Source organism: Struthio camelus, chromosome 2 (genome assembly GCF_040807025.1).
Source record: "Struthio camelus isolate bStrCam1 chromosome 2, bStrCam1.hap1, whole genome shotgun sequence".
NCBI lineage: Eukaryota > Metazoa > Chordata > Aves > Struthioniformes > Struthionidae > Struthio > Struthio camelus.
This window is the reverse complement of record NC_090943.1, coordinates 5,308,797-5,334,285: the sequence shown is the minus strand read 5'-3', so window position 1 is coordinate 5,334,285 and position 25,489 is coordinate 5,308,797. Positions and strand designations below refer to the sequence as shown.

Here is a 25,489-nt window from a genome sequence, read left to right as displayed (position 1 = left end):
GTATATTTTTCCTGCTCTTCCTACCTTATTTCCTATTTTTCCTATTTAGTATTTCCTATTTTATTTAAGTCCAAATGAAATAACACATTTAAAACATTAGATTTCATGTCATTAATGACAGTGCACTACAGGGAAAAAAGAGGGTTTTTTCGGCAAGGCAACTCTCTTCAGTCTTTCTACAACCAGGAGGATGGCAAACATCATGAGGAGTGAGATGGCATCCACGTCACTTCAACAGAAGCGTACAGCGGCTGCAAATCCAGGGAGAATGAGAAAGGAAGGAGACATCTCACCTTTGAAAACCACGATAGGAGAAGCTTCTCAAGGATGGACCGGAAACCTTCTGCAGCTTGTCCTCTGCTGAGGAAGAAACAGTTAAGCTAGGTGCATATTTCAGGGGAAGAAAACAGAGTTTTGCACCATGCAGCGTATTGTTTTCCAGTGAGTCCTCGCACAGAAAAAACTGAAGCTAAGATGGAACAGTACTCCGAAAATACACAGCTTTTTATGATATTTGTTTCCCCTGAGATAAAGGGGCAACTAGATAACACGAAGAATAAAAGCGACTGGTTGACAGTCGGATCTGCCAGCGTTAACTGTGTATAAAAGAAGCAGAATAACAAAGATTAAGGACAGCAAATATTATATAGCAGGATAGCACAGATTTGTCAGTGCTTGTGTCAGATGGTGGTAAGCAGTTCACATTGGAAGTCAAAACGCACTGCAAACACAGAAGGAGGAAAATCCAGGGATGGACTAAGGAATATGGGGGTGAAATTAAAGGAAGGACAGCACTTGGTTTTTTTTATTTTTCATAGCTTTAAAGGTCTCTGAAAGGCTGCTAAGGCAGGGCCTTTTAGTTGTCCTTCTTCCTCGTCATTTCTTCCTCAAAAAACCCACCTGAAGCAGAAAAATAAATAAATAAAAGATCAAGGCAACAATTTATTTTCTTGACAATGCTATGTGCAGAAAAATAAAGCATCTGTATTCTTTTGATTCATTACATTAAGCACATGCTGTATCTGAAGGAAAAACATTGAAAGAGGGAAAAATACGAAAAAGGAAGGTCTAAAAAGCGACATTATAGTCAGAGCATGTATTTTGTTTCTGTAATTGTATTCTGACATTACTGCCTTTTGTTCCTTTCTCAGGCCACGTGCAGACAGTATACTGCTGTTTAGTGCTGGTCCTGAGTTAATTATTTTCCTGACAATAGTTCCAATTATTGTTTAAATGACAAAACGTGCTCTTGCTTTTCCACGTGCTCATATTGCTATTACTGGAGATAACTCAGAAGTAGAAAAAACTTCCTCTCTGAGGCTTTCTGGTGCACAACACCGTAGAAAAAAATGACACGCACTACTTGTAAGGTTATGCGATAAAAAACTCCCCTCCACAAGCACGAAGGAGCCCAGAGGAACAGTGGCAGGTGGAGGAACGTGAATCACACCCGGCCCTGCTACTCCGAGGCCCATCACAGGAGAGCCACCAGCCCATTAAGGGTTCATCGCTACAAGCACAGAAGAGCATGGAGGCACAACGGTGGGGAGGTGGGGAATCCAAATTACCTGCTCAGAGGAATGGACACCCTGTCTGGCTCCTTCGGGGCTGTCCCAGGGCAGCATCAGCTCCATGGTCCAGGTCTAAGGACCAGAAAGATGAACCTACACGGGTGACTCTCCAGAGCACCTTTCGGCTGAGGGGGTCACTGCCTGGGGGAATGGGCCACTGTGGGATGCAAGGAAAGAGCATTTCAGGATTGCATAAGACTTATTTTGGGATGTTTAGGGGAGGAGCCAAAGGCAGGAAAAGAGAGGGGTCTAGGTGATTCGGGAAGGAACAAACATGGGAAACTAGAGGAATAAAGGGACAATCGGAGAAAGCTAAGCAGCTGCAGACCTCATTTCTCTCAGGGAACTTTAACACCTCTGCAATTTGCTGGTAGGGCAACATGACAGGCTGCAACTGACCACAGCGATTTCTGGAGTACAATAAGGAAAATATTTTAATGCAAGTGGTTAGGGTCCTAAGTGCACCAACAGACCTTTTTTGTCCTGACCAGCCTCACCTGCGGGCCTCCACCAGCACTCCCCGCCTAAGGGCCCAGAAGCTCCATTTAAACTCAAGCCTGGACCTTCAGCCCTTGCCTAAGCTATGTCATAGGCAGACCCGTGCCCCGATTTGTTGGTTGCACTTCCCAGTTTGGCCTCAGACCTGTCTCATCCCCTCATATTTGTCTGGCCACCATTAGACTGTCAATGTAACCTATTACTGTCACCAAGGCTATCCCCCCACCTCCCTTATACAGGATGCTGTATTTTTTGTAAAAAAGGGGTGGGGTCTACACAGATTACAGGGGTCTGAATGACATCATGATCAGGAACTGGCACCCTGTGCCTCTCATCCCAGAGCTCTGTGAACATCTGCAGTAGGCTCGCTGGTTCATAAAGCTGGACCTATGAGCGGTCTACAATTTGGCAGAGCTCTACAAATCTGGCAGGAAGACATGTGGAAGACCGCTTTTTACATCAGATATGGCCTCTACAAGTATTTTGTACTGCTATTTTATCCTTGCAAAGCTCCAGTGACCTTGCAACACTTCGTAAATGATGTTCCGAGGGAACCGCGCAATAAGTATGTAGCAGTATAGCTAGATGACATCTCGATAATTTCCACCACTTGAGAGAAGCACACAAGAAGCACCAAGAGGTCCTGCATCGCTTACAGCACTATCAACCATATGGCAAAGTCAAGAAATGCTCCTGCCGCTAGCAGAGTGCAGTTCCTGGAGTATCTGCTGGGCCAATGTCATTGTGAGGCCACTGTCTATCATCTCTGACAAGTTGTGCCACATGGGCAAAAGTTTCCAATGACTGCAAAAAGGCAAGTTCTATGTCCGTCTTCAAAAAATACAAAGAGGTTGTTCTGGGCACTTACAGGCTGGTCATCCTCACTTTGGTTCATCATCATCTCCATGGGAACTAAGTCCTCATGAACGAAGGACATGAGGTTACTGGGAACAGCCAGCGCACAGTTACTAACAGCAGTTTATGCCTGACCCACTTGATTGCCTTCTGTGGTTAAGTAACTAGTCCAGCGATGCTGTTTACCTTCACTTTAGCAAAACTTTGTAACCTTCTACGTGCCTACTTAAGGCTACTCTTACAGTGTTTTAACCATCGTACCCAACACACTCTTATCCTCAGGTCCCTAACCTGGTGAATTCAGAAATTGTAGTATCATTGTTACAAACATTAGGTAAGGCTTCTGGTAGGAAGCAATTGCCATTTATTGGCATTCCTTTATTCCCCCTCCCTTTTCTACCCCTCACTTTGTAGCTTTTAGTTCCGTATGAGGGGGATACTTTTCCCCAAAGGCTCAAATTTTTACAGTTAGATTTGATGTATGCCACTAGCTACAGACCCTGTAAATACATCTTCGTGCATATAAGCCTGTCTCAGAATCATTTGTGCATCTAACTTGAGGACTTAACAGTTATGTCCAGAGAAAACTTTGCTCAGCAACAACCTTGTTGCATTAGCAAAGGCAAAGCCAGCACGTCAAAGGAAATAATTCTCTTCTACAGCACTTGTGCAGCCTCCTCTGGAGCCCTGTGTCCAGTTATGAATCACACAATTACATGCGAGGTGTCAGGAAAGTGGACCGAGTCCAGCAAAGCGCAGCTAAGATGATTAAAGGGTTGGAGCATATGGCATACAAGAAGAGGATGAGCAACCTGAGTTTGCTCAGCCTGGAGAGCAGAAAGTACATGAGGGATCAGATTGCTGTTTTTCACTACCTAACAGATAGTTATAGTCAAGAGGACCCAGATTCTTTGACACAGTAGAAGGACAGAAGGCAACAGTCTCAAGTCGCAGCAATGTAAACCTCCATCAAAAGAAAATAATTCTACACCATGAAAGCAGTCAAGCACTGGAACAGGAACCCAGAGAGCCTGAGGAAATCTCCATCCTTGAGATTTTCAAAACTAAACTGGACATGCCCTGAACAACATGCTCTGACTTTGCAGCTAGTCTTGCTCTGCACAGGCATTGAATTAGAGATATCTAGCATTTCATTCCAAGTTTAATTATCTACAATCTCACTACCGCACTCAGGATGCAACATTTACTTCCAGCACAATCAGCTATGGCACAGTTGGTTACCGTTAGTTAACTTCTGTGCCGTTGATGGTTCCTGAAGAGAGGAAGGAACTCCTCAACTGAGGGAAGGGAGTCTGAAACACTCACCATCTTCAGCCTCCAGCAAATACGCGTTTCCTATGAAGGGGCTAGGTAGGACATTTTGTTCTTAATCAAGTGTTGGTTGTCCAGCCTGGGAAAAGAAGTTTAGGATGCAGTGTGGGTACTTACCTGCCAGGACTGGCAACTGAGCAAAATTTGTCCCCTTCCATGAAGCACGATGCATTTAGAATTATTCATGCTTTGCCAGAGGTTTGGGGAAAGAGGGATATTGTGCCTAACCAGACAGAAAATCATAGCACATGCTCAGTACCACCTAAGCAAATATTCTTGATGTTGCTCCTGAATACTTTCATGCTAGCATCAGCACACTTCCTAGAGCACATTCTGTACTGCTACGACAAACGGACCAGGTAGAGCTGCCTGCACACCCATCACAAGGTTCTCTCCTTTGCTACCAACGTAATTGGCAGGTATCAACAAGGTGCTTAAGGAGCACAGGTTGTGTGCGTTGCCCTGGCCTTGTGGTGCAGGAGGCATCCACAATCCTTTGGAGACTAAGGGAGATATCTCGCAAGACTGCAAGCGTCTGCATGCTCACACCTTATCTTTCATCTGTTGGAGAGAGAGGAAGGGCTACGAGTCCAGGTGTGCTGTCTTGGAGTACTCTAAGATGTTTCGTGCTTATGGCCTGCCTTCAGCTGCCCTTTTCCCCCTTCATTTCTTTCTCACACTGTTGCACAGGAGCAAATCCCTTCTTAGACTATCCGAGCATGCCTTGACAGGCAGAGCACCCTCACTGCTTCTTGCTGCTTAGTCCCAGGAAAAATGTATGGATTTGTTCAGCATACCTGGTGCCCCCTCTAGACCGGAGTGATTTGAGGTCAGAATGGCACTTTGGTCACAGTGGCCTATTAACTCCTGCCCCAAAAAAACGGGTAACAGCAACTCTGCTTTCAGCACTGCATGAACTGCTAGGAGAAAGGAGATGCCTGCTCCTTTTGGCCACACAGACTAGCTCTACTCAGGAGGTCTGCATTTTGGGATGGTGGTAGGTAGACTCAGCAAGGGACGAATGGTCATTACCAAAGTCTTTCTGTTCAGGGAAATAGCAACAGTTGCTATGAAGAGCAGACAGTACAGGGAAGCTTTCTAAGTAGTAGGAAAGATGCACTTATTGGGAGTGCAGCAGCACCCTAGATGAATATACCCACATGTGGACCAGATGAATTACTATCTTTACATGTGTTATTCACAGAGCCAAAAAAAAAAAAGGGCAATGCTTTAATGTAATGCACTTTATAAAGGGAGCTCACACACACAGCACAAGAGCTTCAAGCTTTCAGGATCCTAAATAAACTATCTAAATTGCCACAGTATCAAGCCAATGGAGCTCGTTTCCATGGTAGTACGGGCTTATGAGCACTTCAATGCCCACACAATTGCTCCAGCAAACAAAGAATACATATCAAAAAAGGAAAAAAAAAATGTTTGGCTGAAATATAGTAATCTAAAATAAACTGTGGTGAAGCGAGGTCAGTTGATGTGAAGTGCATCCATCCACGGCCTCTGCACTCTCTCTCTCTCTCTTCTCTTGCTTTAAAAATTGTAGGAAGACAATGATGTTCTGTATGAGTCTTGTTATACACCAGGACAGCTATCCAGTAAGATGTGATGGAATAAAAAGGGGAAAAAACAAGAAAAATAGGCTATCGGCTAATATCCGAGAGTTGCGCAAAGAACAAATGACAAAGCGTAACGTTATCAAAAGCTGCGTGAATATTACAAAAACAGCCCTGCTGTTAAGTTGTATTGCTTGCATATTTCCAACAGGCTAATGAAGAACATTTGTTTTCAATTATTTTCCAGACATTAAGGTAAGATTACTGTATCTGCCTCCTGCTGCTTAACACCTTGCATTGGCAAATAGTCCCAGGGATCTCAACCAGATTAGTTCTTAACTATTTAGCATGCAATATTCCTAGGTGTATGACAAACTGATATTAGGAAGCAAATAGCTGCATTGTACCCAGAAGGTACATATGCCATTACACACACAGATAGTTAACAGTGAAGTATGCTTTGGGATATCCAGCAGTCTGTCAACAATAGGGCTGATGAAGAGCAAGACATCCATCACATTCCTTTGCAAAACATTACACAATATTAAAAATTACATAGCTGCTTAGTCTCAAGGACCTTAGATACAATTATAAAACTCAATGGTAGGAAAGTACGCCTTGTTTGCTTTAATTAGTATGTTTCTAAGAAATTTCTTACCTATGTTTCATACCTTTCCTACAACAGACAGCTGAGGTTCTCGTTAAACCCATACTCCTTTTAGAGAGGTAAGACAAAAAAACTAGATAAAGTTCCAGACTGAAACAACCCCATACCTCATTCTTTAGGAGTCATACAAATTATTGTATTTCATACTGTGTCTGGCATCTCTGTTTTTCATGTCTGTAACTCTGAAAAACGGTACAGACCTCTAGGGAAACAGCCAAGGCTACCACGGATTAAAAAAACTAAGGTTTTTTGTAGCTTTGTAATTTGTGTTTCCAAACCTCCCTGAGGCTGATGATCGGTCAAGAATGCTGGAAAAAAGCACAATACTGCTCCTTTACTTTTTTACAAAATGAAACAGCTTTTCCTTCCCACATCAGAAAGTTTTTAAGAAAAAGTTAGCCCAATAGCTTTTGGGTAATCCAAACAATTTGCAACAAGACGGTTATTAAAACAGATCTTGTGATTTAACATACTTTTTTAAATCACTCATAACACTATAAACAGAGTCTACTTGCGGATGAGGCAGAGTCTCCCAGTTTCAGGCAAAGAAACCGCAGAAAGCTACCTTGATAGTGAAGTGTCCCTAGGCTGGTATTTCAGGATGTTTTTTCGGAAGAGTGCAATCTTCACGCATCATTTTTGATAGCGTAATTTTTGCAGCGCTGACTTACAGCGGTTGAGCAGAAAAACAGTGCAACAGCCTTTAAGCATCAGAATTTAACATCTCATTCTTGTATAGCTTTCCACAATTTCTTGCTCTTACTGTTTTACTCTTCCAGTCATTTTTGTCTGATTTCTAACACTTAAATGAAAATAGCTTTGACACAGGCGACATCTTGGATCACATCTCCTCTTTAAGCGACAGAGACTCACTTGTCTACAGGGAGATGATGGAGCAGGCTCCTGTCAGACCTCTTTCTTAACTGACACCTATAAATATCCAACGGCCAGGGTGTGCAAACAGGGACTAAGGAGTTAACCTAACAGGCAGCCAAGAGGTGTTGCCCAGGAAGGCAGACCTGTACAGTGGTCAGATCTGCCACTGCCATTAAGTGGCAGAGGCCCAGACCTAAATGGAGCTCCTCAGGAAGGACAAGGTAGCTCTCAGGTTGCCTGGAGCACCAGGTCCCCCTTTCTGAGGCCACAGCAGGCACCGTGGTGTGTGCTCTTGTCAAACCACCCAACTTACAGACCTAAAATATAAGGGCTAGGGGGGAACTGAAATGCTTGACATCTAATAACCACCCAGTATTAACAGATATCCCAAAGACACAGTGAAAAGCAGGATAATCAATGGAATACAGCACTGCTACACTATCGACTTTACAAGAATGACAAAGCCACATGTATGGGTGGCAGAGTCTCACTATTTTTAAAGAATTATGCAAGCATATAGTGTAAGAGCATGAAGATGTTATAGCAAGAGAAGCACGGCAGAATTCTAGAGGTTGGAAATCCCATAAAATCCAATAGCAACATAATACTAGAACTACGCACACACTCCTGACCCCCATCAGGACAATGACACTGATCAGGAAATGATAAGTACAGAAACTGCCAATTTTGCACTGGTGGTAATAGCAGGAGTCCAATTACCTATGCAGAGAATGGATGAGCGATTCATCAGGATGAGATGCGGAAACAAAATTCCTAAAAGAACCTGTATTAGAACTCACATGAAAGATGCTATTTTGGATTTAGTCTCAAGTGGTGCTCAGGAATCAGTTCAAGTGGCATCACTGGGAGAACTCTTCCTTAGTAGTGATCACGACACAATCAGGTTGCTAGAGAAAAAGAGTGGGCAATTGAAAAGAGTTAGATAAAAATTGTGAAAGGAACAATGTAAACACAAGGCTATTAATCCAAAAAAAAAAAATAAAAAAAGTTGAAAAGAATAGTCCAAGAAGCCTGCAGACAACCTAATGGCTACACAGAATACTGAATTAGAAGTCCAGGTAAAGTCATGCACTAAAAGGAAAAAAGGGCAGAAAGAACAACCCAATTAATTCCTGCTGGGTACAACAGGGAGTTAAAGAGGCTGTCAGAAAGAAAAGGTCAGAATTTAAAGAAATAGAAAGCTTGCCCACGTGCAGAGAACAGAAAAGCCATACTACATGGCAGGTCAAATGTGAACAAAAAAAAAAAAAAAAAAGAGAATGGAAATGAATTTGAACAGCCTCTTATAATGGATGCTCAAGTTCATACTAACAAGTCCTGTAAAAGCATCAAAAGCAGCAAGCTAGCTGCTTTTAGCTAGCTGGTTCTTTAATCAACAGGATTGCTCCATGCAGGAGACATAAAAGGGGCACTCAGGGACAAGGCCACAGCAAAACCACTCGGTGAATTCTTTGCACTGGTCTCTGCCAACGAAGACCTTGAGAAGATTCCCACACCCACCGCGTTCTTTGTAATGGTTCAATTTCAATACACGAGAAATATCAGATCACATAAATAAATTAATGTTAGGGTAGCATTCTTTCAAACACAAAACTGCAGAACTGCTGGCAAAGATGCACTATCCATCACTACAAACCGCTGCTGTGCCAGAGGCCTGCCGTGCTGCTAACATAACTCCTATCTACAAAAATAGCTCGGGATGGTACCTGTGAATTATGGGCAGCCGAACAAGTTCTTTGGCAAGGTGACAGAGCCCATGATAAAAAATAAAATTACTGAGCATGTGCACAAATATGGTCTGTGTCAAAAGAATTAGCATTGCTTTTGTAAAGGGAAATCCAGCCTCACTAGGCTGCACATGAGAGTGACACATATGAGGGTGTCAATTAGCATCTGGGTAAAGGGAATCCAGTGATAAATTTGTGCTTTAAAATAACTCCTCCTTATTAAGCTATGCTGCCTCAGGGTTGGGAAAAAGGTTCTGTTATGGGACTCAATATTTCCTGTTCTTTAAAGCTTAATAGTCACATTTGAAAACAAGGAGAAATTAAAGTAGGGTTGCTTGGGGATCAATGCTGGAAATAGTGTTATTCAATATCTTCACCCGTGACTTGGAGAAGGGAATACACCGAACCATCTCCAAGTCTGCAGAGGACATGACACTTCAATGACAAAGACCTCCAAGGATCTCGCAACACAGAAACCAAAAAATGGCAGATGAATTTTAATATAGATAAACATGAAGTAATGCATCGAGGAAAATAGTCTGAACTTGAAAGTGGCTGTTAAAGCTCAAGAAAGATCTCGATGTCATCACTAACAGTTCTCTCTTCAGCGGCAGAGTCAGGAACAGGGCTGGAGTCCTAGCACGAAGCACACTTTGGGCAGGGCATCCATGGCCACCAACATAAAACAGCTAAAACATGTTTGGTAGAGATAAGTGAGCCTTAGATCAGGACTTGGACTTTCACAATAACCCCTGAGAACACACAATGGATGTTAGATGATCAACACCAACTGCATTGCTCCGCAGATCTGCTCCCACTACTAAGCTACTTCAGAACACCAATCAACATTAGTGCTTTATTTTGGTGTGGGAATGTATCTATCTAGTGCCTTTCACCTTGAGCACACTTCAGAAGCAACAACTCTTCCAGTTTCCTTGGGCAATACTGTTTCCTACTATGTATTTTAATACTTTCCCAGTTTATCAGCAGTATTTCCTATGTTCTTTTTCAAGGTAACTCTAAAATAGCGTACAGACAACACAAAATATGCTACACTTTTAAACAGAACATACAATTACAGCATTGAAATGATTTTTCATGAATATCTGCACTAATGAGCCACGCTCAAGCTAAATGCATCATTTGCTCAAAATCTAAATTCTATAAATTGAAGTGGGCGTCATAGTCTTCAAGAGCTTAAGTAATGCTTTAAAAGAATCTGTCAATTATTTAATAGAAATGCTTTCTTGGCACAGTGTTGCAGACCTATGTCTCACATCCAAGGTTAATTTAATGCTTAAAATGTAGCATTTCAAGTACTGCCACATGAAATAATTTAGCTTGAAAAAAGCATGGAGAAAAAGGAAAAGCAATTATTCATGTGAAAAACAGAAAATGAATCACAAAGGAGAGAAAATTGTATCTATAGAATGTAGACATGCAAAGATCAATCCATTATGCTACGCAACACAAAGAAAGGAGATTTAAACTGTGGGGTAAAATTATAGTTACATACTAGATATATATATATATTTTTTTAAAACACAAAGAAAAATCTGGCCAAGTCTGCTGCTACACCTCCCAGAAATCCTGTTTGAGCCTGCCCAGGTACACCTGAATTGTTAACACATGCCTCTTCTTACAAAGGCCTCGAACAATGGAGAACATACACAAACACTTGGTAGTCCCACATAGGCTCACGTGCCCATACAAGGGCCATATAGACAAAGCCTGGCAAAACAGAGAAAAGTAAGGTCCAGAGACAGAGCGATCATCAGGAAGAAGTCCAGACACTTCACTTTTGCCATGTCGATGAACCTGGATCAAGATAGAAAAAAGAAAAAAATAGAGATGTCCCATGGAGGTTCAAAGGCCAGTTTCATCCTGTTCTCAGGACATTTCAGCAAGTCGCTCAGAATCCAAACCACTCCTCCAGCGCAAGCTGGTAAAGCTGCCCGTAATACTTACAACCAGGATTCTAGTTCAGAGATCCCACCTTGGAGGTAGCCATCTGTGTTCAGAACCCCAGAGCCAGATGACAAGACCGAAAACCACTTCCTGGGCCAAAGAGGTTTGTTGCTTCCCAGGGGCTTGGATCTGGGATGCTAAGGAGAGACTGCCAAGGCACCGTCAGACCCTGGACACTCGTCCATTCACATGGCCAGTGATCATACTGCCAAGATGTACCCTGAGTGTGTCAAGACTGATCATACATCCATGGGAGTGAGCGTGGAAGGCATGGAAACCCAGGTGGTGCTTGGTGCTTCTCCTCCATCTTGCTGGTGAAGTGGAAAGACTTGAGGAGAAGCAGAAAGATCCTGTGAGTCAACATATGGTTACACAGGTGCTGCCATAGACAGAGACTTGATTTCTATGACCACCAGACCCTCTGAGGATTGAGGACTTCTGCAGAGAAATAGGACTCATCTGAAAAAGTCAGGCAAGCACACTCCTGCCAACGGCCTGGTTTACCTGCTGAGAAGAGGTTTAATCTGTAGTAGCGCTTGGAGATTACAACCCACAGTTAAGTGAGGAACCAGTACGCAAAAGTAGAAAGAAAAGGGTGCGGGGTAAAAGGAACAAGAAAGATCACATGAATGACAAAAACGAACAAAAGAAGGCCCACCTCCAGTGTATGCACAGAAGCTCTCTGGTTGAGAGCTTGTGGGTCACGATCAGAGAAGAGGCCAGTAAGCATAACATCATCATTGGATTACGCTACAGATCACCCACACTGGGTCAGAAAGTGAACAAACACTTCTTTAAACAACTGAAGGATGTCTCTGAATCACAGACTAGTTTTTGTGGGGGACTCAACACAGAGATGGCTGACCCTAAGCTCTGAATTGCGGTCCTGGTCCAGCTTCATGGGCAGCTCTACCGGCTTGCACTGGAGGTGGTTATTCTTAAATACTTGCCAGCTTCCCGGAACAACTTTACTCTTCAGAGCTGCCTACCCTGAGATCCCATCTACCAGTTTCCTAAATAAGATGAGGTCTGCTGTCCTTAAAGTCAGGGTCCATGTTCTGCTGTTTGCCCTCCTCATTACCCCTAGGATCCTGAACTGTACTACTTTAAGGTCAGTACTGCCAAGGCTGTCATCGATTGTCACATCCCCATCATATCTTCTTTGTTAGTGAAAATCACATCCAATTGCACATGAGTCCTGCTTGGCCTACCGATGCCTGTATCAAGAAGTTATTCCTGACATCCTCCAAAAATCTGTATTCACAGAATGACAGATTGGTTGTCTCCCTCCCCATTGGCCTTCCAGCAGATGTCAGGGAGAGCACAGTGAACCTGAAAAAATGTTTTTGGCAGCAAGGATTTCTTGTTCAGCACCCTAAAAACCAACCAAGCCCTTTCCTGTACAAATCAGTCACTCTTCCAAACCCTTATGAGCCCTTATTTTTTTAAAATGTAGTATTAGCTTCATTAGGACAACCTCTTGTTTTGTTCACAAAAATCAAGGTGGAAAATTTGATGTATTTCACATTTAGAACATTCTTTATGCATTCCACTTTCTCCTTTAACATAAATGAAATATTCTGCATTTTTCATAACACAGACAGGAACATTAACTAGATGCATAAAGGCCATTGTAAAATAGCATACAAAACATTATGCTTAAGTGCAATGATGTTCTCTGCAGTATACAGCAAAGAGCAACAAGGCGAGCCAACAAACTGCAACACAAATAATGAACACGTAACTTGTTCTAATTTCTTTGCATACAGACCAGATTCTTTTTTATTTCAAATTCTCTTTCGGGAAAGAAAAAAACAAACAAACATCAACAATTAACTGCAGGTGTCTTTTGAAAGCCAGACTTCTTTAATTCACTGTGCATTACTCACTCTGGAAAATAATGGTATTTGCAGACACCACAGTGTTCAAAGAACACTTTAAGGACCCTTTCCAGAGCTCACATTTGCTGGATTGTAACACCTCCCTTTGACCACTAATTAAAAGAATGTTTCTAACCCATAAAAATTCAGTAGCTGCTGGTGCTAAATTGGCCAAATTAAGCTATATACCCCACACCACCCAAGCTGCCATGTGAACGGCGAGCTCAAAGCATCTGCAGTCACTGACTGGAATCCTGAAACCTGGAACGGTGATATTTGGGAGTTTGAAGACTGCTTAAAAACACAAGCCTATCAATCTGCTCCATCTACTGTAACTAACAGAACTAGGCAGACAAGAGTGCCATTCCCCAAAATGTGACCACTCAATAGTCCTTTACTCGGGGTGAGATTACGGATAGGTGGGAAGCTTGCAGCTAATTGCCTCAGGAAACCCCTTGCACTGCCTAGGGAGGTGCAAGAAAACTGGAGCAGGTAGGACTCAGCTGATGACTGGAGGGAGTTGTGTGCACAGGAGGAAAGTCAGAGCTCAGTTAAACCCTCAGAAGCTGCTGCCCCAGTCTCCAGGCTACATAGCATCCTGCTGGCCAAACTGGCCTTGCTGCATTAGCAGGGCCCTTGCTGCTGAGCTGGCAGCACATTGGGATAATCAAGTTTATTGGACTAGCTGGGTGAGGCTGCCAGGCGCTTCTATGCTTCCGTAGCATCACGCTTTAGCAGATACTGACACTCAATGCAAGAAAAAGCCATGCTGAAGAGCTTGTGGAAAAGCATTCTCAAGGTTGGGCAATCTCACCTCCAATAAGCTACGTGGCTAGTTAACACAAAGTCTGGAGCCTATCACAGCAGTCCTGTGGAAAACCATACACCCTGAACTCCATTAGGCGATAAGCTACCAGAGCCAGTCATGGAGGTGCTTGCACGAAGAGGGGACATTGCATCTCTCACCCTGCAGCAGCTGAAATCCCTAAGGAAAGAGTCCCTAACAGCTCTGCCCTTTGGTGAAACGCCCACGCTGGAATTAACGAACACTGTTCATCACCTACTTTGACTCAGGACGTAGCCCTAGAGCTATCAGGCTCATCAATCTATGGTGCATCCCAGAGTGGTGTTGCTCTTTGCCTCCATATTGTTTTCTATAATCATTTGTTAAGTTTATCAAATAATTCAGACTTAAGATGATAACCTCTACAATCTACTCCAAGTATGTGGTTCACGGCGTGAGGGGTAGAGTTCTTAATGTTATAAGCTGTAAGTGGCAGCAGGACAAAACATTGACCTGTGAAAGAAATGTCACAACCCAGCAGCTGTCAGGCAAAACCATTTCCAGCCTGCCCTAAGGTAAGTGCAACAACAGCAGAAAAACCTATTATGTGCCAAAAGTTAATTGAATCATAGAAATGTGCAGCGCCTCAGCTCAAATATATTTAAGGAAACATCTGAACGGTTTGCGGGACTCTCAGGGAAAGAGGACACACCATGCTGGGACAGGTGCACTCCCAAGAGCTCCAGCTTGTGGACAACACCATGCTAAAGCAGGAACCACTATGGGCAGGGCAGCAGGAAATAGCATGCTTACCACTTCAGTGCTAATCTTGTTCATTGCTCATCTCTGTCAGATGAACTTTGATGGACTGAATGAATAGATGTTTATGCAAGGAGTTCTCTGCTTTTTTAACTGTCCAAATCACAGTCAGAGGCTTCTGTTGGTTGACAATAAATTAGCTCAAATAAAATTCACTATAAATCACTTCTCTTGCAACACCCTATTTCTTAAACCGGAGGAACATCAGCCATGCAGAGCTCTGAACCCTGTTTTCTGATCACGTTGGACTGTAGAGCACAGCATGACTAGTGGTGAGACAACATACCACACTGAAGCCCAGTACTACACTAGGGATGACTCAGCTTGTAAGTAATAAGTTCTGGAGAACCACAGTAAGACTAGTCCAATTAATACTGTAAACTAACTTTGTTAATATAACATAGCATTTGGGAACAGGACTTCCCACTACTTGGAATATCTGGCTGCAGAAAATGCATTGCTCAAATACGTCTGAGCAAGGCAAGCCAGCATAGATTTATGGGGCAGTGCAACATAGTACAAGCAGCACAGACAACGGTAGAAGGGTAGTTTTCACGGTGTGACATCACGAGCTGTCCCTGCAGCTTCAGTGCCAGTAAACACGGCTCCAGGAAGCCACAGTTCCAGCTATAAAGAAGATGTTATTAGCATAAACATTTTGCACAATACCAACTCCCTTCCATAGGACTACACACTGAATTTTGCTACACTCATTTTGTGCAGAAACAGCACATCCCCTTTCCCACTGTCTAAGGCAACCCTACGCGGCTGAGGGACCGCAAGACCTCAGAGGTTCTTTCTTCAGGCTGCAGAGAGGTGGAGCATGCCATTGGCAGCTAATTGTGAGGTGCAGCTACACCAGATCTGCCACATACCACTGGAGAGACTTTGTCCCACCTGCACAACAACTACCCCGTTCCCGCAGGAGCTATATTCACTGCGTACAACAACCACCTGCAGTGGATGCATTAAGAACAAGATGCTTCACATAGCTCTACCAGTGATAAAGGTAAAACTCATAAAACTAATATTATAATCAGGTTACTAAAGCAGCCTTGACTCAGAAAAGAACCTCTGACTTTTCTTTAACATGACTTAATATTAAACCTTTACTAGCTTTGAAATACAGTTTTCCGATTCCTACTTTTGGATTACAGCCCATCTGAGATTCCTTTATGTTCTAGTGAAATCTGGGGCGCTTGCAATTGAATTGCATTCAAGTACTACTTCCTGTTAGGAGTACCAGAAGAGCTACTTTACGGAAAACAATTCCCACATCTGTCATAACCGAACTACTTTTGAACCACCCCACTTAATCTGCAGATTATAATCAACCTTGGCTATTGTTTTTAGAGGTAAGTGTTTAATTAACCTTTGAGAACACCAGCACTACCATGGAAAGACACAGCAAGCAATGAGATAGTACAGAAGTCACCCTCACTGCTACATTAGTCAGTAAGTAGCATTTATGAAGCGCTTTTCTCAATGGTGCAATACTGATCCATGGACGCAAGAGGGCATTCCTGACATTTACATTTCAGCCTGGAAAAAAGAACTTTTGAGAGCTGCTCTCTCTTTTGTAAGGAGATAGGACATATGAAAAACTGATTACAGGTCAATAGTGCTCTACTGTTACGCACATGCATAACAGCACCCTTCTTTTCTAAGATAAATGGATTGTAAGACAGACATTTCATCACTTAAGTAAAAGCTCTTAAGACCTGTGCATTGTTATTGTATTTTATTGCAACAGCTTTGTATTTCACTATCTGCAACTAAGAAAGCAACAGGCAGCGAATATTTTGTCAAGAACTGCATTTAAGCCCCACCTCCCACAGGCTGCTTCTATATTCCTATACCTACCGCACCAGTAAACTTCCAGCCCCACTAGCTTTTGCCACCACTGCTGCCCATGCTCCTGGGGATACAGGTAGCCCTTACTCAAAGCAAACTGCAGTCTTCTCCTTCCTTCTGCCTTTTGCAAGTTCTCGATTACTGCTCATTTCCTTTTGAAATAGCCACTTTCCACTAGCCTAATGCCCCCCCAATAAGTTCATACATTTGGAGGAAGTTCTGCTGTCATCACTGTAGAAATGATTCCTCTACCAATACCTATTTAAAATATGCCTTCTAAATATAATTCCCTTTTCAAATACTATATAACTCATTTTTGTCTTGCAGTTTTCCAAAAAACACACGACTTTATCAAAGTCTCTGCAGCAAAATGCTCCTGCATTTAAATTGCAGCATCCAACACTGTGCTCAGTTTGCACAGCCCCTTCTACCTCCTTACTCTAATCTGCATGAGGCTTTGTGTCAGCACATTTCAATTTTTGGGCAATTTCTCTGTCTCTCCCCTGTGCAATTTCAGTTTCCCCCCCCACAAGTTTTCCATAAATAAGGGTTTTTCTAGTGAACGTAAACTGCTTCAACTAGTTAGAGGAAACAAAAACCCTCTTTACCCAGGGAGTTTACCCAGTGTTCGAGCGCTCTTTGCGATCTTTGAAGGTCTGCTCTAATCCCCAGGTCTCACTACAGAACCTTACCACTGATCTCTGGTCAGGACCAAGGCCTTGCTCCTGGTATGCTGCAGCTCCTGCTTTTGTAAAGTACAAAACATGTATCCTTGCTCCAAAAAGCTTAAGTATAGCTGAATCCACAGGCCCACAAACCTGATCACTTTTCTTCCACTCCTAAATGCTTACACAACCTTGTCGGTAAGCAGGAGAGGCAACACACTTCATATAACACGGAGATCCAAAATGCACCTCTCAGTCAAGAATTTTGTCTTCGTCTCTGCATGCTTATACTCAACTGAGATACTTGTGACCAATGCCCAGATTTTTCTCCCTTGCATCCCACCCAAAATCTTGATATCTATTTTTCTCCATACACATGCAGCTTCCGACTGCACAAAGATCAGGGGGAATTCCACCTGGCAGGCCTCGTTAATCTCATCTGATTATACTAGTTTCCCCCCTAGTTTGCTCTACTTTCTTTTTTTTCTTCCTAGCAAGAATGAGGGAGTTTTTCCTGTTCTGCAAACCAGCTCCACTTGGAATTAGTTTGCGAGCAGCAATTCTGCCATTTTTTGCAAAGCACATCTAATTCCAAGTAGCTGAAAAGATTTGGTGCAATATCTTTAAACAGTGGTAGGCACTTTAAGCCAGAACTGTGCTGCACATCACTAAGCAGCACTACACTACCCCTGTATCTTCAGACATCAGTGGTCAGCCACACTGGGCAACAGATACAGTTCACGTAGCTCACAAGTTATGCGTAAGCCACAGTGCCAACTATTTTCTCATCTACTTCTGTTTCTTCAACAGTGAAGCCGTTCTACATCAAATTCACGCATAGTGTTACACAGTAGAGGGCATGAGGATCTTGGAAAAAAGGAACAGTTGCATATATACCATGAAACTCTCAGCCCAACGCTTCACTCACTGCAGATAGACCAAGCCATGGTGATAGGCAGCACACAGGCAAGCATGGGACTCGGGATGGCGCAGCCCATAGGAGAGGGTTTTGCTCTAGAGTGCTCCCCAAGAGCAAAGAAACCCCAGGTGCACCATAGCCAGAGTCACCACACTGTGAGGCTGCCTAAGTGACCCCATGAAGGCTGAGCAAACTTAGTCAGCGAAGTGACGCTGCAGACTTGCACTGTCAGCGGCTAGGTACTGTTTAATATGTATACTGATAGCTGTTGCTGTACATACTGTTATCTGTTGACCATATTGTTGACCATTCTGTTGACCAACCTGTTGGTATCCATGCTGTTATCAACTGACAACATCTGTTCTATTGCCTACCTGTGGTCTGGCACTGATCGACTGAATAATAAACTAAGCCCGGGAAGGATAAAAGAAAGTAAGCCACATACCTCTGCGTGGACTCGGACTCACCACCAGCTGGCCTGCGGACCCGACAACCCACCCATCAGCAGGGATGCCCCAATGCCAACTGCCAGGGAGAACCTGAATCCTCTTGGTGCAGCTTGAGCATGCTGAGAACAATCCAGGGAAAACTGTACTGGAGGGTTGGCCCATAAGGACAAGGAAAGGGCAAGAGCACTCATTATACTGAGTACATTCGTGGCTTAACCATAGAACTCTGATGTGTGTATTCTATTTTTAGTTCTTTATTATACTTTTTAGCTTTGTTATACTTGTAGATTGTCTGCTGTTAATTGTTCAGTGTTGTCCAGTGTGTGTCATATGTGTAGAACCACTTAGCTCTAATAACTCTTGTATTAGACAAGATAAGTGACAAATGCACTGAACTCAAGAGATCATCAGCTAACCCCAGAATCTGAAACAATCCTCGACGCCCCTCTAGTGGTGCATCCCACATGGCCTGCTGTACAGAGACGCTGGACAAAAACTGTACTATCTTTTCCTGACATAGAATGCAGGAAATAACGACCAGTGATTTTTTATGCTGTGAAGCTCAAACAAGTTTCATCAGATTAAGGATTCACAACATCTGGGCTTGTAGCATCCCAAACACAGCCAGTGCTTGCTTTAGGGTCTTCCCTTTTCCACTAGCTGCAGAAGCAGGATTTAAGCCAAATTTGCAGCAAAGCTGAGTAACCACATACTGGGCTGCACTAGTAAACACAACCAGCAGATCGAGATTGTTTATTCCCCTCTTTGAAGCACTCAGGAAGCCACACGTAGAAAACTGTGTTTTACTTTGCTTCCCTCATCAGCTCAGTACAAGAGAGAAGAGAGCTCAACAAGGTGCAACAAGCGCAGTAAAGCATCAGAAAGACAATTAAGAGGGCTATGTCTGTTCAACCTTGAGAGGAAGTATGAGGGAAGAGTCAAGCTGCAGCACAGGGAACTTTAACTAGGTAAGGAAAACAGCTTTCCCAGTTAAGATAGGTCAAGAATTTAAAGAGGTTGCTGACACTGTGAAACCTCCATCCTTGGAGAAGACCCTGTGTAGCCACATCTATCCCTGCTTTAAGCAGTGTGTGGTCTACATGACCTCCAAATGTCCTTTCCAGCTTAAATTAGGCCTGAAGCCCCAAGAATGACCCTCCGTGGTCCTTCCCTTAGTGTGTTGCACTACTGGCTAATTTAAGTGCAAATTGGAAGGACAGATTCAACTGATGAATGCTCCCACCTTAGAAGTTACCAGCATGAGGGATTAAGCTTAGCAGCTGGGTGGTTGTTGTTGGTGGTGTGTTTTTTTTTTTTTGTTAAATTACAATTTTACTAGAAGAAACATACAGGGTTAAAACTGGCAGTTGCACAGAAGTAATAGGCTGCAAATACATATGCATCTTTTGACGGCTTCAGAAGAAACCAGACAATGGTCACCTCTTTCAGATTTCAGCATTCTGTTCTCACATTTCGTTATTTAAGAGGTTTTGCGTTTTAAAAGCATTTCCTGAAACGGTTGCTGCAGCGTTAAAACCTGAGCTCTTTTAGTTTTAGGTCCACCATTTGCTTCCCTCCCAGGGGGAGGAGTTCTCCCTGCTTCCGAGGACACGGTCTCCGCAGCAACGTCTCCCTGACACCGCACTGAACGCAGCCCCGCTGCTGCAGTCCTGCCCACCGCTGCTTCAGGAATGCAGTGGTTAAAAGCCGCACCGAAGAGCTGCAATGTTGGCAGATTTGAATGATTTGTTAGATGAAGTAAAGAATACGCCCCCTTAACACACTTTGGGCTAAAAATGGATAACTCCTTTGTGGAAGAAGTGGCTGCATCACTGGTGAGAGAATTTCTCAGTAGAAAGGTAATTTGTCTCGATTTTCTCCAGCTAGTACAAATGAGAAGGACACGTGAAAAATGTTAGATGTTAAAGATTAAGGAATGTGGGGTGGGATGGGGAGGGACGGACTTCTTCCAGCCTTGGAGCAGCTAGTCCTGAACTGCAATAACCCTTTTAGAGTTAGCAGCTGCACTACATTTCCCACAATGCCTTTTTATTTCTGAATATGGAAGCCAGCTTCCTCTTTGTCTGAGGAAACCCGATTCTTACCCAGACGTGCCTGCCATACCCAGTATTTCCTCAAGAAATGCAGGTTTCACAGTTTTCGCTTTTAGTTACCAATCTTGCTTTTGCCCTTAGGATTACCAGATACATAGAAAACTTCTCAAACTAACTAATAACATAAAAAGACAAAAGGCAACACTGCTCGAGAAAACGGTAACGTCTTTTCCTGGTTTTCAGTTAAAGCTTAGCAGACAGGAGATTTATTTGGGGGGAAGGAAACAAGGAGAAGGGGAAGAAACAGGCCACTCTACTTTTCACAAACGTAATGCCATAAAGGAAGTCCTTTGTAATGTTTGTAAGCATAGGGAGAGTGGGATGAAGCAGAGGAGAAATACACCTTCCCCTTTCCAGGGGAAATTACCTACCTCTTTCTATTTCTTAATTCCAGTTCTGAGAAAATATTGCTGTTGTTCAGCCTAATCCTCTAGTCTCAGCATTTAAGTTTTCTTATATCAGAAATTAAACAACCACAATGCTAGTAATGCTATTAAGTGCTACACAAACCCTACTTTTGCTGTCTGCTTTGCATCCGGTCCCCACATGCACGTTCTCCGTGTTTGTGAACAATGTTTAAACATTTGCTCATTACATTTCAGATGCAGAACTCATTACTTGCCACTTACTGCCATGTACGTATGACAGTACGAGAGGCTCAAGTCTGTCAATTCAACTGATTACAAAGATTTTTCAAATGAAATACATTTACATTTCCAAGTTGGCTCTGTTTAAACATAAAATTGAATAAAAACATAAAAGGAGTAGGAACGCTGTACTGGCAAAACAGACCACAGAGCTTACAACAGTAACTTATAGTACATTGCAGCATCTGTTTCATATGCTATACTACAGTGTCAAAATAAGGGACATGGAAAGCCTTTGTGCTCCTGCACAAGTGTTCCCCTTCCCTCCACCCCAATCCTCCTTTAATACGCACCCAAGGCAACCGTAAGAACCATTCTTTACTTGCCACAACTTGTCCGTGCAGCCCTAGCGCCGAGCCAGGCAACCCACTTGCAGGAGGAGGAAAAAAAAAAAAAAAAAAAACCTTATAGCAGTGACACTTCATAGAAAGTACCAAAACAGTCTCTCTCAAAATGGTGTTCTGACGTTGTTAAATAAATTTGGGATTTGACCCTGACATTTCATAGGAAATCAGGCTTTCCCCCTAGAAAGGGCCATAACCAGAACTTCAGTCTGTGAAGCTCCCATGCATGACTACAGATTCTAAATAGTTGAGGAAGTCTGAAGCGTGGTGGAGCACAACTGCAACAGGCTTGATGGTGCAAAATTTTCATTTCAGTTTTTTAGAACTCATGCAAGAGATGGAGGCTTTTTTCTTCTTCCAGGTAAGGGCAAAAACTGTAGGAGGATTCATTCTTAACACAGTTTCAATTAATGTAATCTTTATACTGTCCTGCAAACCACAACTGGGTTCTGAGTCACATGAAGACCCCAAATCAGTTTGTTGATTTAATGGAAATGAGACTGATTTCTGACCTGAGACTGACCAGACTATCCTGAACTCAGGATAAAGCTTTTGAACTTTGTTCTGTACTGGCCAAGGGATGAAGTGTATCTGTTGTTTAAGCTTTGTAACTACAGAAGCCGGAATCACGTTTAGGAAAAACTGTACTACCTTGATGGAAAAAAATAAACTCATTATTTCTGGAATTACGTGAACCACAAGACCAGGTAGGTAGCAGGGGCCTTCATAGAGACCAGTCTTACACTGCTGTTAAGCAGATGAAGTCAGCTGCAAGGTGGTTTGTTTTTTCATGTTTGATTATTTCTGCCTCACAGATAACAAATACTGTTAAGTACAGTTATTTCAACATATGTGTGCTAGAGTAATCCAAGATTGTATGATTATGGTATAGGTTTTTTGGGTTGGCTTGTTGTGATTAACTGCTGTCATTTTAGTACATCCAGAATTTCACATTAGGTCCAACAAAGTCAAGAAAAAAGCTCTGGTAACTAGTCGTACTGTCTGACACTTCTCCTCAGGGTTTGAAGAAAACTATCGCTACCATGGACCGAGAATGTCCACGTTCTACACTTAGCATCAATAACAGGAATGAACTTCGAAATGTCCTACATCTAAACTCCTTGTACAAACAGAACAAGGTAAGGCAATAAATCTTTCTCCCAAGAACCTGGCAATCACTTGCTGTGAATCTAGGCCAGACAGATCAAGGCTGTAGTACATATCCGAACTGCAGAGTACTCAAGCCCGTACACACCACTGCATTGCTGTGGACATATCAACAGTTCTCCGGAGAAACTGAGAGCATAGGATTACATTACCATTCATGGGACTAAACTGAGAACCTGGCAGTTCATGAACCCTTATTACAAACTGCAACCTCAAATGAACAAGCAGTTACTCATTTTAGCACCTATTCCACTGTTACGGCTAGATTATTCAATTTCAGAAGTACCTCTGCATGCCTGTTTTTATTTGCAACTTCATACAAGACCTGCAAGATAGGATTACACTTCTACTACCTATTCACTCTTTAACATAACACAGACCACAACAACCTTTCCTGTGTATTCACACTTTAAGATAACACAGACCACAATACTTGATGTCAAGGCATCTGTGGATAATTTCCATTTGGTCCCTAAAACCAGTACTGGCCACCCATGATTTCAGGAACTGTGATTCTTTTGGCAAGCAGCATCTTAATGATAATGCTATCCATTACTAGATAACTAACAAATAGTAATAATAAGAAACCTCCACTCTCTTTACATTACTACAGCAGGCAGTGTAACTTTTTGGTTTTTCTTTTTTTTCTTTTTTTCTTTTTTTTTTGTTAAGCTTAAGTCCCAGAACCTCATCTGCACAGGATGTATTTTCTCAAGTACTACTGAAAAATAGTAAAAATTGAGTGGAGGCTGTTGCCTTAAAATTAGGAGTTACCTCATTCACATGAGTAGAGTTCTAAAATCAGTACTTTTCAGAGTTCTGGTAATATGAAATAGAAATACTCAAGTCAGGTACCAAGAAGAAAATATACAGTTCATCCTACACCCTTCCAAAGTTGTCCAAGTAACATTAGCAAAGGTGTTTTATAGCACAGTTACCACACTATTTTAAGCTAAAAGAATGACCGAAGAGCTCGTTTCATCTGTACCGGCATATGCCTACTTGACTGGTTGAAGAATTCAAAACTCTTAAGCTTATGAAATTCCCTGAAATCTTCTAGTTTCCTGTACTATTTATACAGTCACATCCAGTATATGAGTGCAAGTACCTAAACGTAGAAAGCATTAAACATTTCAGTCATTGTACAGTATAAGAGGAAATATCCTACAGCAAGACTACTGAAGAGTTTTAATAGTCACCAAGAATTGTATTTTTCTTTTTGAACAGGCAAAGGAGAACCCACTTAAAACACTTCTTGAAATTATTACTAGTTACTTCCTTGAGCACACTGGGACCTCTAGAACAACATCAGGTTCTGCTTTGACACATCCTCAAAGTAAGAGCTCATCAGTTCAGCTACCCGACTACTCTGATGAAGAACATGTGCATCGGAGCACCATTATATCTGATGCAAGCAAAACTGAAGAGTACAGGTACATCCTTTTCTTTCTCTTTTCCCCATCTAGTCACTACTTTTTTCCAGCTGAAAGAGCACTAAAAGGTTTATCATTTATACCTTCAGCTATACTACTTTTTACTAGTTAGCCTAATAACATAAAGCTTAAATTGCCATGTTATTAAAATCCCTTACGCAAGCCACCCCTTCAAAAATGCTCTTTTATGCACCTTATCAGTTATTGAGACTTAGCCTCAATTACATGATTTGGTCACTGAAGCATACACAAATCCAGGCTTTTATACCTGACTAGAAAATATTCAAATGGAAACATATTCTACTGAAAAACTTAACTACCTGCTCTCACATAACTGCTATACTAATCCTTTGCACATTTAAAACAAGGTAGACTATCTTAAATTCAGCATCGCTACAAGAAGTATAGATTAGCTCCGTCCTGAAACTTATCTAGAAACACTGTGTAGCCAAGTCTTTCATTGTCCTTATCGTTGTCTCACAGCAGAATAACAGCTTAACAGAAAACTTTTAAAATGGGCAGTAATAGGATGCTATCAGCAGAAAAGGAGTCAGCTTCCCAGCCGTGACTCTTACAGGCTTTACCTCATTTTAATCCTCACCCTAAACACAGTGTGCTCAAACTAGCTACTTCTGAGCATTTAAGCTTGCAAAAACCCAGCAAGTCCTTCCGCGTAGGGAAAGAAAGCCAAGACTCTGAAAGCCAAAATAACCATTTGAGATAATCCTTAAAGAGAAGGGAGTAGAGGAAAAGAGTAAGCTGTTTCTCTTTTTCAGATACAGGGGTTTTCACTACGTTCCCGGTGCTTTTCTCTCTCTCCGTGTCTGATGCTCACCCAGCTCTCGCTGCCTCAGAGCTCAGGCCTGCCTCATTTTCCTCCCCGGCCCTTACAACACACAGCAGCTGCCCCATTCCCCCTGCAGCCCCCACAGACCCTTCCCATTCAGACAAAGAGATTTTTCATACCGAGGAAGCACCTAATACCCCCTTCTAACACCTAACAGCAGCACACAACACTAAACACACACCCGCACCCCAACACCCCCATCAAAATGGCGCCTCCTTCTCTCCCCCCCCCCCCCGCCGTTACTTCTACGTGGGCGGGGCGCATGCGTATTGACAGAATACGCATCCAAGGGGGGCGACCAGAGAGGCCGTCACTGCTCAGGAAGTGGCGCCTTAAGGGGCCGCTCTGGCCTAGGCTTACCGGCACTCTATGATTGTAATCCTCCACGGGGAGGGGCAGACATGCGCAGTGTGTCGGTTGGCGCCGCCCGGCCGCCAGCCGCAGGAACGCCCCACGCACACGCTCCACGCACGCCCACACTCAC

At 42.8% G+C, this 25,489-nt stretch overlaps 1 protein-coding gene and 1 long non-coding RNA gene across 11 annotated transcripts in view; one reads left to right on the top strand and one right to left on the bottom strand.

Annotated features, from left to right (window-relative positions):
- Window positions 1–21,804, bottom strand: part of LOC104140436 (uncharacterized) — a 32,718-nt gene extending 10,914 nt beyond the window's left edge. For 2 of the 4 annotated variants that reach the window (XR_693302.2, XR_011139497.1), the window contains exons 1-4: window positions 21,508–21,804; window positions 8,168–8,275; window positions 1,569–1,728; window positions 294–900 (exon numbers count right to left, since the gene is read on the bottom strand). This is a non-coding gene — a long non-coding RNA (uncharacterized lncRNA). The remainder of the gene's footprint in view (window positions 1–293; window positions 901–1,568; window positions 1,729–8,167; window positions 8,276–21,507) is intronic. The other 2 variants (XR_693303.2, XR_693305.2) reach the window with 2 other exon arrangements.
- MINDY4 (MINDY lysine 48 deubiquitinase 4) overlaps window positions 19,859–25,489 on the top strand; it is an 88,722-nt gene continuing 83,091 nt past the window's right edge. For 5 of the 7 annotated variants that reach the window (XM_068934145.1, XM_068934139.1, XM_068934142.1 and 2 more), the window contains exons 1-3: window positions 19,859–20,312; window positions 22,578–22,697; window positions 23,953–24,158. In XM_068934145.1, coding sequence (XP_068790246.1) covers window positions 20,250–20,312; window positions 22,578–22,697; window positions 23,953–24,158 — 389 coding nt within the window. In that variant the 5' untranslated portion in view covers window positions 19,859–20,249. Of the gene's footprint in view, window positions 20,313–20,547; window positions 20,727–21,873; window positions 21,920–22,577; window positions 22,698–23,952; window positions 24,159–25,489 lie in introns of those variants that run through there. The other 2 variants (XM_068934140.1, XM_068934141.1) reach the window with 2 other exon arrangements.